At 36.2% G+C, this 16,985-nt stretch overlaps 1 protein-coding gene and 1 long non-coding RNA gene across 2 annotated transcripts in view; one reads left to right on the forward strand and one right to left on the reverse strand.

Moving 5' to 3' along the window:
- LOC139135948 (glutamine--tRNA ligase-like) overlaps positions 1–6,924 on the reverse strand; it is a 37,496-nt gene extending 30,572 nt beyond the window's left edge. The window contains exons 1-3 of the mRNA XM_070703732.1: positions 6,721–6,924; positions 4,872–5,019; positions 1,733–1,842 (exon numbers count right to left, since the gene is read on the reverse strand). Of these exons, the coding sequence (XP_070559833.1) occupies positions 1,733–1,842; positions 4,872–5,019; positions 6,721–6,924 (462 nt within the window). The remainder of the gene's footprint in view (positions 1–1,732; positions 1,843–4,871; positions 5,020–6,720) is intronic.
- The window catches only part of LOC139135952 (uncharacterized), a 44,638-nt gene continuing 34,512 nt past the window's right edge, over positions 6,860–16,985 (forward strand). Inside the window, exon 1 of the long non-coding RNA XR_011553063.1 lies at positions 6,860–6,997. This is a non-coding gene — a long non-coding RNA (uncharacterized lncRNA). The remainder of the gene's footprint in view (positions 6,998–16,985) is intronic.

Below are 16,985 nucleotides of genomic sequence, written 5' to 3' on the forward strand. Positions count from 1 at the left end.
TTTTGCTCAAACCTTCCTCATGGAAACTTTCAACCATGCTCTTACCAAATAAAGAATAAAAATCTGATGTCACCATGCAAAGTTTGGATCTGAACAAATTGCCTAACATTTAGCAATATTTGAAATTCAAAATGGTCACCATCCCTGTGTTAACTTTATGGGGGAAATAGAAATTTTTGATTTGCAAAAATCTAAACTGATGAAAATTTTTCTCACTAAAACAGCTTTAAAATGAGCTGCCTGCCACAATTGGTATATCAGAACTGAGTTGTACAAGTCATCGTTGATGACACAGTCCCCACTTGTTAATGGGTACTTTGATTACAGGTCCTCAGAGAGGATAGAGTCCTCTTCATTAGGTCTGTGATAAAAATACTTTTAAATAAATTCGCTTGATACATGTCTGAGTTGTAGTTCAAGACATGAAAAAATCGTAATAAAATTGCCACACGGTGGCCATATTGGATCGTATCCAAACAAATCAATGTGCATATGTATGACATAGGTGAATGTCCTTGTACCAACTGGATTAAAATCGGTTGAGATATGCCTGAGTTATGGCTTTGTACATGAAAAAATCATAATAAAATGGCCGCACAGCAGCCATATTGGATTGTATCACAAAACAATTAAGGTGCATATATATGACATTGGTCAATCTCCTTGTACCAACTTTGAATAAATTCGCTTGATACATGTCTGAGATATGGTTCTGGACATGAAAAAATCATAACAAAATGGCCGCACAGCAGCATATTGGATTGTATCACAAAACAAATTAAGGTGCATATATATGACATTGTCAATGTCCTTGTACCAACTTTGAATAAATTCGCTTGATACATGTCTGAGTTATGGTTCTGGACATGAAAAAACGTAATAAAATGGCCACACAGCGGCCATATTGGATCGTATCACAAAACAAATCAATGTGCATAGTTATGACATTGGTCAATGTCCTTGTACCAACTTTGAATAAAATCTGTTGAAACATGCCTGAGTAATGATTCTGTACATGAAAAAATTAATAATAAAATGGCTGCCTGGCGGCCATATTGGATTTTATCACAAAAACAATTGACGTGCATATGTATGACATACGGTCAATGTCCTTGTACCAAGTTTGAATAAAATCGGTTGTGATATGCCTGAGTTATGGCTCTGTACATGAAAAAATCGTAACAAAATGGCTGCACGGCGGCCATATTGGATCATATCAACAAAAAAATTGACGTGCATATCTATGACATTGGTCAATGTCCTTGTACCAACTTTGAATAAAATCAGTTGAAACATGCCTGAGTTATGGCTCTGTACATGAAAAAATCGTAATAAAATGGCCGCCTGGCAGCCATATTGGATCGTACCACAAAACAAATCGACGTGCATCTGTATGACATATGAAGTAATCCTTGTACCAAGTTTGAATGAAATCGCTCCAGGGATCTCTGAGATATCTGCGTGAACGGACGGACGCACGCACGCACGCACGCACGCACGGACATGACCAAACCTATAAGTCCCCCCGGACGGTGTCCGTGGGGACTAAAAAATTTGAGAGTCTGAATATCTGTCCAAGAGGCGCATTCTACCCTAAGCTAATTCAAAAAGTTTCTAAAGTGACTGAATTGCTGTAAAGAGAGCACAATATATTGTCAACATAAAAGATTAATAATGCACTGTCCATAGACACTGTCCTACGAAATGTGAAGGATGTTATCGGATGACTTACAGCTTCTTCGATTTGTTCCGGTGTGACCTGAACTCCAATCCCACATGATTCTTCAAAGGCTTTTGTATCAAATGGATCAACTGGGTTGTTCTTGAAGAAATCCAAGGCAGCTATCAAAAGAGAGAAAAAAAAATTATTACAGTTTTTGCATTCCATTCCCAGCTGTGCCGCATGTTTATGCTAAAATGCTATTCAGCTTTCAATTTTCACTTTTAAGCCTCTTCTAGTTTTAACTTGACTACCCTATATAGGTCCATACTCAACATTGACAACAATGGATTTAGGCAAAACCATTGTGTCAAAAGGGTTACATGTAAAGACCTATCATCAGTAGAAAGAGACATGACAGTCCATGACAAGTCAGACAAAACAATTATGTTGTTGATCACGTCAGTTAAGACATGATATATCAACAGCCTTGCTATACTTTCCAACATTGGATGTACATTCAAAATTATTCAAAATTATTTATCCATTTGCTTCATATAGGGAAGCATAAAATATGCTTCAACTAAAATCATTAGAAGAAAGAAGACAAGATATTTGTAAGAAATTTGGTGAGAGTATTCTAAAGCCAGACCACGAATTAAATCACCTTGTTCAACCTAAAATTAATCATAGATATCCAACGAGAAACTGTAGTATTAGAAGTTTTCAATCAAAAACCAAGCGTAAAGATTCCAGCCCAGTTGTTTATAGTGTTAATTTATTACGTAATTGAATGCGTTTTATCATTAATTGTTGTATTTGATGATGTGTTTATTTTTTGCTAGAGTACGACTCAGTATTTTGACAAATTTTAGAATTGTACCTCTTATAATTTGGCCTAAGGGTCACCATTTGAGGAAAATAAACCATTATTACTATTATTATTATTATTATCATTACATACAGTTTGACCAAACAAGAAGTTGAACCCTTTAATTGCTGTGGTATGGCCCAAATCATGAACAACGCAGACCTGTTTCTTTGCAGGGAATCGAGGTGAACCATTCTCGTGAGCCAGAGCAATAATTTCCGCTCCGCTGACCTACTTAAAAATCAAGCTCTGGCAGATGACGCCGGGAAACTGGGGAAGTATGAATGGGGGTTAATTAATTATTCATGAGAACATATCATCAGAATCACGAATCCGTTTTACAAAGTCATGTCGGGTCGTACACAACAGACAAGATCCTCATTGTCTGTGTGTACACAATCGAGCTTTCAGGGTCTGAGATCCTCTGGTTCCGTTGCATCTCTTCTGATGTATGTTGCATTAAATCCGACAGCTTTCAAAATTTTGACAGTTTTTCTGTCATGATTGAAAGCAACGGCAACACTATGTGAATACTATGGCTTCGGTATGAACACAAGAGACTACGGCCAGCAAAGAACCTGGCCTGGTCCCACTTCAAGGTCGTCCTCGTACACTCAGTGTGACTATTTTCGGACGATCTCAGTTTTCGGACATTTAATGACATGCTGTTCGTTGTACTCACTTCGCTCTGTAATTGATAGTGTTTTACAAGTCATGATACCACATATTAAGTCAGGTGACGCTGCTGTCCTGTTTTGAGTAGTTAGATTTTGGGTAGAAGCTATTCCGGGCTACAAACTTGGCGATGTTAACATACTGTACGATACAAAGTGTCGAAAGCAACACACAGAGACAGCCCATGTCCCATATGTAAGCACCATACATGTTGGAATATACTTGCGTCATCCATGGATTGAATGTAACTAATCTATCACAAATTTTTTACAAACAGTTTTCTAAACACATCGAAATTGAAAATCGGGGGTTTGACTTTTCAAAATATCAATATTTAGCCCCTATAATCACATTCCAAATACGACGTCCGATAACTGCGATAGCAGTCCGATTACTAAAACAATTTGGCAACTTTGACCCCCTAAATACCACTTTCGTCCTGTTAACAGTTTTAGGATAAACACAATAAAGTTTCGAAGGGTAAAAGTTTTAGGATAAACACAATAAAGTTTCGAAGGGTATGGTAAAAGATTTTGTACTGCTCATCATTTGTGAGACAGCTTTGGGCGAAAGTCACTACCCTGTCTGAAAACTGTCACCAGGTCACACTGAGTACGCATATAAGTGTTCGCTGGCTGAACTGCAAACCCATGGAACAAGCTAAACCTCTCTTGGTTTGATTCCGTTGTTAATGCATATACCCTCAAGGTTTTTCTCGAGGGTCTATGGTTAGCGTAACTTTTGTGAAGAATTAATGAAACATAATCAGACTTGAACAACTGCGCAATTTGCCAAGGTCTGTGATTTCGGCAGCAGGATAGGAAAGCTTTCAGTGTGAACCTAAATGAAGAGATCGATACAGAAAACGTTTACAATAACTTGTAGTAAAGTAAATTTATGATCAATAGTTTTGACCAACAGGTTTTACACAGCGGTGTTCTTCTATTCTTGCGAGTGGGGGCCAGCTGCTCCAGTTATGCGATACCCTTCGATACAACACTCGTGAAACACGATGGGGACGGCCTACCTGGTAGCATGCAGACTTGCCACCGCTGGTCCTCGTGCAAAGAAACCCATGTTTTCCTTGTAAAATAATTATCAATGACGTTTTTTTGGTGTGAATATAGCAGTTGAGTCCAAAAACATTAAACATTTACACATTGCGCGCTCTTCGTCAACAGCGAACGCTGTGTGGTGGTGAGCACCAAGATCAGCCACATCGTTGTTTATTGCTAATTACAATAATTTATGCATGTTTATGAGACCTACTTTCTGATTGGCTCTGTTCAGGCAGCGCTGGAAACCAGCGATAGATCCACGAATTTCTGCGTAATCAACCACGGCCTCTTAACGGGTAGCGCTAAGCTGTTGCCGTAAAGAGACGCGTGGTTTACGACGATGGGGTGAACAGCTTCAACACACACATGAAACTAAGTTCTGTTTTCCGTGTAAAGAGGATGACATGTCAAAAAGATGAATTCTTGTGGTCTTTTGTAATTTTCTGAGACTGAAGTTGAGTGGATCAATTTTCTTACAAGCTAAATCAGAAAAAAACACAATTGCCTTGAGTGTCACAGCAGGAAAAAAGTGATGCTTTTTACAAGATAACAATGTGTACAGTTAAATCAGCAAGGACTTGAAATGACTTCTGTATATTTCACTCACCTGTTAATTGAGCCTCTGTGGCGATTTTCCTAGTGGTGATGTAATCCAATAGAAATGGTGTCCTGCTTTTCTGCTTAAGCCTGGTAGCAGTGTTGTATAACAAGGTACCAACACTCTTCTCTATGCCACCATGCATCTTCTTTCTTGCCTGAAAGAACAAAGTGAAGAATAATCAATAATTATTAATGTCATTATCAACGCTGAAAAATAAAAATTATGACATATTTTAAACTCATTTCATTTTCAACAGAGTTCAAGTCGTATCCCTCTACTTTAAATCAGTGGATGCCGTATGGCAAATACGACTGGCAATATTACTGAAATCATTTAATTAACATTTCTGTATCAAAAAGCATCTTGTTTTGGAGAAGTTATTTGGCATGATTTTAGGAAAAGTGAAGTTACTACACGATTCCTCTGCCTCTCATACATGATGGATGATATACTGTGTTGCACTGGATCTACTTGGAAAATTTGCCTGATCCTGGTCACTTCAAAATGTAAGCCTGACAGAATGAGTAGGAGAAGTGATTTATGACAGTTCAAACTGAACAAATCAGATGAAGATTCAGTGACAAATGAAATTCAATGTCACGATGCATAGGCAAAAAACTGGCAATCTGAATGGTCTGCCCAAGCTATTCTGCAATTACGTCTCCGATAAAATTTTGAAATGAATAGTTTTTTGCTAGGGATATTACCAATTATAAATTGCCAAAACTGCAATCATGCTGTCAAAATGTTTTGAAGTAAAATTTTCACACATATTCGGCCAAATATTCTTTACTATGGGTCAGACATGATATGTGATTTGCAAATTACTTATCGCTGTATTAAGGATGTTTTGAAAAATGGACATATTATCTTGATGAGAAAATACAAACCCAAATGATCTGATCAGGAAGGTGAACTTTAAATTATATCAGTGAAAGGGGCGTGTCTGTACATTGTTATTCAGCTCTGTAATCATATCATTCACAATGTATTTCAAAGTTTCACAACCAATTCGCAACTTACATCATTTTCAATGCATGGTTGCCTTCAAACAGCCTTTAAATTCTATAGCTGTGGCTGACATCCAAATGACACTTTTAGTGCTCTTTGTGATTCATACCATGGTAAGACACACTATTTTGCAAGTTTGCCAAAACTGCTAGATTTCAAGTAATCATCCCATACAATTAAATATTGTCTTAAATAAAACAAAACAAAATAAAATGACTTGTACCATAATGATCAGGGGAAAGATACAGCAAAGTTTCAGAGGTTTAAATATATCCATATCCTTGAAATATCCACCTAAATTTTATGATAATTTCGTTTAACTGAAATTATGGAACTGAGACTCAAGCTCTTAAAGAAATAACATCAGATGACAATGACATTTATCATAACAGACCTAGAAGCGTTAAGCCAGGTCTAGTCTATGATATATATTGCTGCGAAAACGAGCCCTGCCACTCGTACGGATTAGCAGCAATGATATATATAGTTGGAACTTGTACGTAGTACTAGTATGCTACCTCTGTTGAGTCCGTAGCTGATGCAATCGTTGCATGTGAAATTGATTAGGTAAGTTGAACATAGCATGCAGCACACGAATGCATTAATTATTGCGTCCAACGTTGCTGCTATCGTGATGCTACAACTAACTCGGTAACTTTGTCAAGGAGTCAGCCGAGGGAGTGGCAGGGCGCGGATCGCAGCTGCAAGACGTTCATTCACACGTGCATTTCAATACGAATTCTCGCGGCATAGTTCAGTTGAACTTGAAGTTCGCAGAACTGCAGTCATGGCAATGGGACTGGCCTAGCACGAAAGCACAGTCAAAACACTCTTGAACACATACCTCTTCTATTATAGACTTGAGATCTTGAGCTAGAACATCATTCTTCGTGGTTTCCTTGGCTTTCTGTTCACTCAAACCTATGCTCTGGAACAGCTGCACCAGTTCGTCCGCCATGATTGCTTTCGTAGGCATGCGCGAGTTGACAACGCATTGCATTGTGGGAAAGAGGAAGTGAACCGAGTTGCTGACGAAGCTCTGCTGCATGCTGCATGGAGATGGAGAACCGTGTGTGCAGAATGAATGATTTCGAGAAAAATGCGTGGGCGTTTTACTACAGGTAAGAGAGTAAAGCAAGTTAGTTACTGTAGCAAAGTGCAATGGACGGTACTATGAACCGGGGCGTTATCGATATCAAACAGGGGTTCATTCACGCACTGATGCAACGGAAAAGAGAAAAGTACATCTAGAATCATCGTGATCGAAATGATGATGTCATCGTGAAGTCCCTGGCTTTTGTTGAATTTCAATAGGTAAATGACACAATAAAATTGCATCGATTTCCAAGGGACGCACTTTAGAGTAGTTTTTGGCTTTTGGTTAATTTCTTTGCCATTACCATTCGACAACTGACACTTTAACCTTCTTATCTAAGTTGTTCTGCATGATAAACTAATATTTTGTTTATTGTGTGTGATTTTTTCACACTGAATATGTTCCCGAAACATTAAGAGAGAACTGTTTATTGAACTTATTTCATAAATACGTACGTGCTCAGTGGCACAGTACCAATTGTAGGCCGGACTTGTAGATGCTGTCTGGCAGTGGTAGTCAGAATTTTGGAAAAGAAAAGCCATTGCTTATTTCCTGCATGACATGCCTTCACATTACAGTGAATTTCCAAGGCATTCATGACTAATTGCATGAGATGATACAGCCATATTAACATAATCACGAAAATGAAGTGACGCAAGTTTTTGTGCTGTTCATTTAATAGTCAGCTGTATTTGTATTTCACTGTTCTGACCGTTAGAGCTGCTTAAAAACATCGAAAGCCTTGACTTGAAAATTTGAAAGGAGTTAGTTTTGGTGCATCTGATTGTGTACTTTGTATGTGGTATTGCAATATGGTAGTACGGTTGCCAATGCATTGTTTGCTGTTTTTTTATCAAGCACAAGAAAACCACCATATGTAAAGAGTCCCAATTTCTCTGGTAGACGTTCGACACTGTACGGATACACCAAATTTTTTGAATGATTTTGATTTTTTTTGTCATTCATGGATCCAGCATCGAGGTAGATTCAGTGGCCATAAAGCCTTTATTATACATTGCATTGACTGCATGGTCCACTGAGCTCCAGAGTGGCAAATTCCCTTTTATGGTCCTTGCAATAAAATCAATCAATAGTCCTGGAACTCGGACATTTAAAATAATACATGCCAGACGCCGATTAAAGCAATCTAAGATTACAAGACAACAGAAATATTATGTGATAAAATTCAATTTACCCGTGGTCCCTAATATTGGCCCAAAAAAACTGGAAAGTGTATACAAAGATAATATTTCAATATGGTTTATAGTTCTTAAAAAATGAAGAACCTGATGTTAAATGTTGGCACACTGGAAAAGGTTTTCTCTTTGCACTACAGAGTACCAGAGATGATTGGTTTTACCTGATATCGAATATTGAATTGTGAGAATATGGAAAGATTAGAGTTTGAAATCCTAAGTACGTAGACTGAAAATAAATAATTATTGCGATAGACATATTTTCACAGCAAAATTCATATTGAATTAGTTTAGAGAAACTTTCATAACAAATTGTAAAAAAGGCTTTCAAATTTTTATGTTGTTGCATCGGTTGTTGGAAACTTACCCCAAGTAGTTATTGTAGAGTTTACCAAGGTCAAAGCCCTGTTTCTTTGATTGAATTTTTGTTTTTATGTTTCTCTAAAATTACTCAAAAGTGTGACAGAAATATCCAAGTATGTAATGAAAGTACTAGGAGGGGACATAAATCATAAACAATGAATCTCTTAATATACAAAATTGAAGAAACGATGACATGGTCTTTGAATATTAAACAAAAAATAATGAAATGTAGGTAATGTAGTAAAATGAAATGCTGAACAGAAATACATGTAGTTGTAATTGCTGAAAATGTGGCAGTGCAACTTTTTTTTTTTTGCAAGCAAAGTAGAATTTATTCACAAATAATGACTTTGTTGGTAAATATGTTTGCCGTCAATGCTAAGCATCATGCCGACATAAGTGTAAATAAGTAATGCAAATGAAAAATGTACATAGAATGTCTTTAATAACAAAGTGATGCAACAATTTCATGGTCCAGTTTAACCATCAAGATGAGTTCAAGGCGCTTCCTTTACCATCAAGTCTTATCGAAGATGTAATGTAAATTCAGTTGCATCATGATTTTAATCTTCTTTACTTAATATTACACGACTTTACGAAGTGGCGATGCACCATGACTTTAACAAATAAGATAAATTTATTTCAACAAATTTGCAAATAAAACAAATCTACATAACTGTGAATGCGTTAAAATTACAATGCAACTTGTCTGGAAAAAAATCAGTCATTTAACTACAAAGATCATCATATAAATGCATTCAGGATGCATTCTTCTCCTTCAAGTCCGACAAGGCTTGAAAGCTTTGTGATAAAATCCTCAGCTTTGTTCATCATCTTATAAGTGAAATATAATGTATTCATCCACGAGGAAAGATAACATTTTAATTGCATAACATAGGATTGAAGGGAAACTTTAATCCCATCAAAACTAACATAATTCCTAATATTCCAAACTGTGTATTTTACAAAGGATGTAAGTAATACAGTAAATAATATCAGATGTTGCATTATTATCATTTTCAATTCTGCAATTGCTAATCTTTTGATATTGATATCGTTATCAAAGTTGTGTTTGCTGACAAAGAAAGAAATTCATTTCTTCCAGATTTCTTGTACATATTTGAACTCAAATAAGATGTGTTCTAGTGTTTCTTCTTGGCCACAAATATGGCATTTCCCATCACTTAATTTGAAAGTTTTGGCCCAGCTTCCTGTGACTAGGCCTCTATGGAAAATCTTCCAATTTAAATCATTTACGAAATTGCTAACAATGCCTGTTGAATTAAGACGACTGAATAAAGTAGCTTTGTAGCTGTCAGTGAGAGTTAGAGTCTCAGCCCATTTTTGACCAATTTGACCTTGACTGCATGCCATTTCTTATCAACCAATTTCCAATAAAGTGACTTCCTTTTGACATCTCTTTTTGTCAGACCATAATTCTCTAAAATATCATAGTTTTCTTCATTTTGGATGTTTGAAGTGATGATTTGTTGTCAGGAATCTGGAATAGAATTGAGGAGTGCTCCATACTCTGTCTTAATTTCCTCTTGCACATGTCTATTTGTACCTCCTCAAATTTTTGTAATTATTTCCCATTGTTGAAGCCAGTCATTGGCCAGTGGCGGTGCACCGTCTGTGACAGGATTATTTAATAGCGCCCTCCATTAATGTCTGCATAAAAAATCGTGCTTTTGTTTTTTGAGTGAGTTGTTGAAGCTGGCCCTCATGAGGCGTAATTTGTACATGTGTCATGCGTCTCATAATTACATGTGCACTTGTACGATGAGAGGGCGCTGCGAGGCGTATGTTACCCATTCAATCAGCATCACCATATGTAACATATTTTCTTTCACTGTCACACTTCCGAATTTAGTTTCAGAAAGTCTTACTCTCTGAATTAAAATAAAATAGTAGTCAGACATGTCAGTTTTTCAATTATGACTAATTTTCTCTTGACTGAGACAACTTGACATTATGTACACATCTGAGAATAGAAAATATGTGTTTTTTCCACTAACGTTTTCAGTCTTACCAGTTGAATCACCTGATTATTTTTATCAAGAAATTTACTGGATGAGTATTTCGGTGTTTCATATTTTTGGTTTGAAAACTTTGACTCATGGCATAATAATGTAGAATGTCACAGTTCGTTCCTTGGACCAATAAGTGAAATGATAAATGCAGTGACATTTTTCAAATATTCTTCATTCAGAAAATGCAAATAACTCCATGAAGAGGTTTCGTAGAAATTGCAGAATTTTCTGCCCATTTTTTGCTGAGATGTAATGGTCTGTACCTAGTTGCTTATTTGTGTTGCTCTTTGTTGTATGTGGTCTTTCAGAAAAATTTGATTTTCTCAAAACTGTTGCAAATTTCAATTTTGGACATAAACTTCTGCTATATTACGGCTTTTCCAGCACGGATGAAAAGCAAAAAAACCTGCCTTTAAGAGCCCTTGTAATAGAATAAATTCAAGAGATTTTTTTAGACCCCATGATGTTTTTTTGTAATTTTGGGGTTTTTCCTTTATTTGACTCATCAAAACATCGTTGTCTGTAAGTTACATACAATAGGTGAGATTATGGAGACATACAATAGGTGAGATTATGGAGATCAAAAAGATGAATTGCCAGTAGTTTGGAGAGTACCAGTAATTTGTTTTACCTGGCTTTTTCCTTTCACTTGTTTAGATATTGGTTATAACATCCTGGCGAAAGACACTTTATGATTTTAGTCTTTCACAGATAATTCCCATGCCACTATATCTTAATGTCATCTATTGTTAAAATTCATGGGGAGCCTTCATACAACTACCAATCCGCTGACAACCATCAACTTTGGCAAATAAGCATTTTGTATAGAAATTTTGAAATACGTTAGTTAATTGCATCCGGTCATGAAGAACACAAGATACCAATTTTTTTTGAAAAAACTAAAATGTATGTACCCTTACAATTTCACCTATTTTGATAAGTTACAGTGATGGATAATGACAAAATACTGATTATAGTGCAATGGTGCCCTCCATCAGCAAATGTGTCACCGTTTCATTGCTGTGTTTTCTTCCTCACAATCCATGATATAAAAATTGAATGTTAAAGTTATCCAACTTTCATCGTAAACATTTGTCAAAAATTGGTTCAACTTACCATTTTTTAAATTTGAGTTTGAGTATGTGACGTGTTGAAAATTTTGTCCATTTTTTGCACAGAATTTGGCACTTTCAAAAATTCAGGCATTATATGAAAGTGAACTGTTGGTTCTTCAACATTCCATGTACATGTACTTCTCTGGTTTTGAGTTCACAAGGAATTGCCAATTAGCATGTCAATACATTAATCGGCACATTCCATTGTTTCATAAGTCCATTTCTTTTGTTGTTTGCATTAACATATCAGTGGCTGCTTGTCAAAAGACCGGGTCACCCCACCCTGTAAATGCCCTAATGAAGTGACCGGGAGTGGTGTCCGGTTAATTAATCTGTCTTTATACATTCCAATCTGCCTTTAAATTTGGTTACGTGAAAACAAAATAATGGCAACAAAATACTTTTGTGGCCTAAAACAATAGCTGTTGTCATGAGCTAGGCCAAGTTGCATCAGAATATTTAATAATTGTGTGCATTCTTAAAATGCCTTGGATTCTTTGCAATCACAATTGGTGCATTGGAGACAGGGAATTCTATTTGGCTCTGTGCAGCAGTTGATGCCTTAATATTTTTGCATTTTCATTATTCAATAATTGTATGGCGTCATTAATTATGCATTTTGTCGTACACTAGTACATATTAAAGTGTCAAGCAACTGACAGAAGGTGGTTTGCAATTTCAAGCAGGTAATGCTTTTTTGACAATGTGTTTTAGAGAAACAGATAGGAACGCCTGGAAGACTTTGTTTTGGTACCAGATAATGGAAATGCTTTTCTTACAAGTTTATTTTTTTTTGAAGAAATAAAAAAAAATGACAATATGTAAAAAATTATGACTATCGTTGTAAAAATCATGCTGTCAGAGTTTTAAAAATGGGAGCTGCACTTTTTAACACGGAAACTTGAATCTTTCTGTTTTACAAGCATATTTCATGTATGAAATGAAACTATGAGTGAAATAGTGTTTAGAGAACTATGTCTAATAATGAGTAGTATTTCAGTACTGGAAAGAAATGTAATGAAGTTGGCATTCCATCGAGAGTTCAGAGAGCAGCCATGGGCAGTGATGTGAAACCTCCAATACGTCAAATATTAGATCCCCCTCTTCAGTGGCCTACAAACCAATCATTTCCATTTCCACAGTCAGTGGTCTACAAACCAATCATTTCATCTCTTCAGTGACCTACAAACCAATCATTTCTATTTCAACAGTCAGTGGTCTACAAACCAATCATTTCATCTCTTCAGTGACCTACAAACCAATCATTTCTATTTCAACAGTCAGTGGTTGAACACCATCATGGAGCTGATAGTTTCTTTCCATATTCCAATATAATACTTTGCCTGTTCTACCAATTCTGAAATTTGTCAGTTGTATCTCTGCAGAGGAAGTCTTTAACACTGGCTCAAGGTTTCCACAAAGAAAATTGGGCTGATGGTCAGTGTCTCAGAAGTTGTTATCAAATTTGGTAGCTGAGCCTTACAGTTATAATTGAACAGTTCAAAGAGACCCCCTAAGTTGCAGTAAATAGTGACAATCGACCAATCAGATATAACCTTCCGAGCACGCTGCTCAACCGCGAAGAAATCAGTTCACTTGGTTTTGATCCAAGATGAGTATGAGCTAAATGAAACAATTGTGATCTGTCGTAAACATATAGATAGATTATATATTATATATATTGATTATATATATTGATTATATATATATAAATATATATAATATTATATATATATATATATATATATATATATATTTATATATATATATATATATTGAGAGATAGATATATATTTACAAATGGAGAAATATAGATATATATATGAGAGACAGACAGACAGAGTAAAAGAATAAAAGACATTAATTGAGAGGTGGTTGGGCCACCAGATTTCTTGAATTCTACACGATAGTTTATCTTATTTAACAGGTCTATTAAAGGGTATTTTGAACTCTAGATAATTATAGTGGCATACACACTTGAACTCACAGTGAAAGTATGCCAGTTCAAAGAAACAAATAATATCACATCTCTAGATGATTCATGCTACAACTTGGTAAAACACTACTGGGAGAAATCGAATAGGGAGATATCTGATTGATCATGCTAATTAATTAGTCATACAGTGCAAGATGGCATGTGTCAGCCTTAGTTAATTGGTTTTTTTGTGGAACACTTGATTGAATAATGAAGTGACCAGTCACCGATGTGGCGTGGTCATCGGTGAGTGACCGTATGACCACGAAGATGACCAATCGGTTATTGACCCGTGGAGTGACCACCAAGCACGACAATCAAGCTGGAACGCTAAGCATCTATTTACAGCTGCGGACATCAGGCCACAGTCCTATTCTCATTTAATGTTGGGAAAACAAAAGGACAAGATAAAAGGGACAGCATTCCTGGCTTTGTGATGTTAATAAACACCCTAGTGATATAGCCTGTGTGTACATGTGGCATAAGCTAGTTGCAAATATTACTCCTTGATATTTAGATGTGTACCTGCAATGCCTTTAATGTATGTAAATAATTACCTAAAATATCACAAAATCATACATGGCAGACAATGGTAAAAAATAGGCAGCTTACTGGGCTATTCCCTGCTAAAAGTAACAAAGCCTCAAGGCATGCTGAAGATTTTCCAAGTTTCCACAGCAAGTCGTACAAGGTACAAACATGCATCAATGAGAAATACAATTAGGCTATCGTTAGCTAAGTCTATTTGTGGAATCGGCAATTTTCTGGTAGAGGGGGTTTGAATTATCTACTTAATTGCTGCCTCAGGGTGTGGTTGGGATTTGATGTCCAGTGGGTGGTAACCTCTGACCGGTGCCAAAAGTTGCCATGCCCTCAGGTGCCAGGGTAATCCTATTCTGGACAATTCACCTTGTACCATAGACAGTCATAGGTGCACACCTGTACACGCCCGGGACATCTCCACCAGTGTTACATAGCCACAATAGATGTAACCCAAAACACTTTGGATTTATGTTTCAAAAAAGCAAATTCTGAGATGTAGTAGTAGAAGTAGATAGGGCTAACTAACAAAGGAACTCAACAGGGAAAGTTACATTTATGTATCCGTAACCATCTCTAAATTTAGTCCAATACGTTCCTTCACTCGTAGAAAACATGCCCCAATTTCGTAGAAACTTTGGCAAATTAAAGCTTCTTTTGATTCCTCGCATACCTTGGGAATGACAAGCTGAATGTTATTATTGATAATTAGCAGGGATGCAGTCTCCTCTGGTGGTTTAATTAATAATAGCAACAACAAGCAGAGGGAGATCTCATGACCTCTCCTGAGATATATTCAATATCTGTTTTCACATTAAGATCCCATCTTTCATATGTATATCACTTTGAGTGCACAAATCAATTTTTTTGCCTGATAGAATATAGCATCAGCAATTTTTTTTTCTGATCTAGACAGGTTTTTTTTCAGATTTTTCACCAGAGTTTATGACCATAGCCAGCTGGTGTCCCTGAATGAGAATTTTCACATGAGTTTATGACCATAGCATGCTGGTGTCCCTGCATGCTGTGAAAAAGTTTTTTTCTTTGAGAAAACTGTATTATTAGACCATTGAAGTGCCAGGCTGCTGATTGGTTTTAATATTCATGGCATAATTGTGTATCAAAGTTGAGCTTTTTGCAACAAGTTGAAACTGGCAAATTATGTTCCAGTAAACTTAAATGTACTATTAAAATCAAGGTTAATAATATCCAACTTGTTGTTGAGTTCTGATGTGCAACGTCTTGGCGTGACTTTAAAAAACTTTATTTTCATACACAGGTATTAGCGAGTATTTACAACCCATCACAATAATAATAAAAACAATGGTGTGACTCATAAAAGTTGATACAGAATTTGCAAGGTCAGCTTGTTTTTAACTGCATCAGCATCACAATGTTTTCAGCTAGTTTCAAACAAAACACCATCACTCCAACGCTTATCATACTTCAGTTTTGAAATATGGGTCAGTAGTTGTTTTTACATAGTTACGGAAAACAATTTGTACCACCTTGAAGAGGTTGAAAGGTCCCTTTTAGAGGAATTGATAAACAAATGAAAGAGAATATTTTGCCAGGACTATGCCCTCACCGGAACCGTTGAATGCTCTCGGAGTTCCTTGACATTCCATCATGGGTTACTGCACTGGAGACAAACAGGAAAAACATGTTGATTCCGTCACACAGCAGATCCCATTGGTCTCTTTCCAGCAAATCATCAAAACAATCAAGAAAATGAAACAAAAAATCCACTCTAAATGCAAGGAGTTGGATTAAACAACATTTGCTGTGTTATGTGAAAATTCTCAGGGGAATCAACCGTCAATCCTTGGTCCATTTTCACTGAAGTCCAAGCTATACACACTGTTCCCACAGACTTGAGCAGGAAAGGTTGTTTGTTGTTTATTGTCTCATCCCCATTTACCTGAACATGGATAGGATCACCGTGGTTTGATATACTTTTTCATTCTCGCCAAATTTCCATACTTGCATGTATAGATATTTATTTTAATCGCCCTCACATGTCATGTACTGTGATTAAGATATGCCATAAGATTGTCAAATAGGTATAATTTGATTAATGCAAATATTAATAAAATTTCAACATGATTTTCAAGGAGCGTACTTATTTAAGAGCTGAGAATTAATTATTTTATCTTATTCTCGGAAGAAAGTGGGTGAGATCGAAAAAATTCTGTACTTACAAAAAAGATGGAAAAGCATTTTGAACAGTTTTCCATTCATTTTTTAATTTGATTATCTCTGTGTATTTACCGAGAATTGTCCCGTGAAGAGTTTTCCCTTGTTTTCAGAGATAAATGAACTTTGACCTTCTTCAACCTTTTTTTTTCACTTGAACTTGAATACTGCACCAATATGAAGTCAAAAAAGGTTGAAGTGAGAACACAAACAAGGATTGTTTGTTTGATTTCGTGGTGTTTTCAACGTGAAAATATTTCAGGCCAGGTTGTTTGTTTTATAAAATGTGTGGTGCTACTTTGGTGGTCAGTGTATAGCCAAGGAACTCCCCAGTATTGTATGCAAATATAGCTTGAAGGAATTTATAAACAAGTCAGTCAGCCTGACCCACTTTGCATAGTTACAAAACAACACTGTGACAATGGACACAAACTACGCCAACATTAATTTGCATACAATCAAAGTGGACAAGTTACCGTTATATAAACAACATTCTCAAAGGAAACATTTGAATCAACAATTAGCCGTGATTCAGCAAACCAAAAAAAATGTACCGGCAAACAAGCTTTGAAGTAAAAGGTGACATACTACATTC

Source organism: Ptychodera flava, chromosome 6 (assembly GCF_041260155.1).
Source record: "Ptychodera flava strain L36383 chromosome 6, AS_Pfla_20210202, whole genome shotgun sequence".
In the NCBI taxonomy this organism is placed as follows: domain Eukaryota; kingdom Metazoa; phylum Hemichordata; class Enteropneusta; family Ptychoderidae; genus Ptychodera; species Ptychodera flava.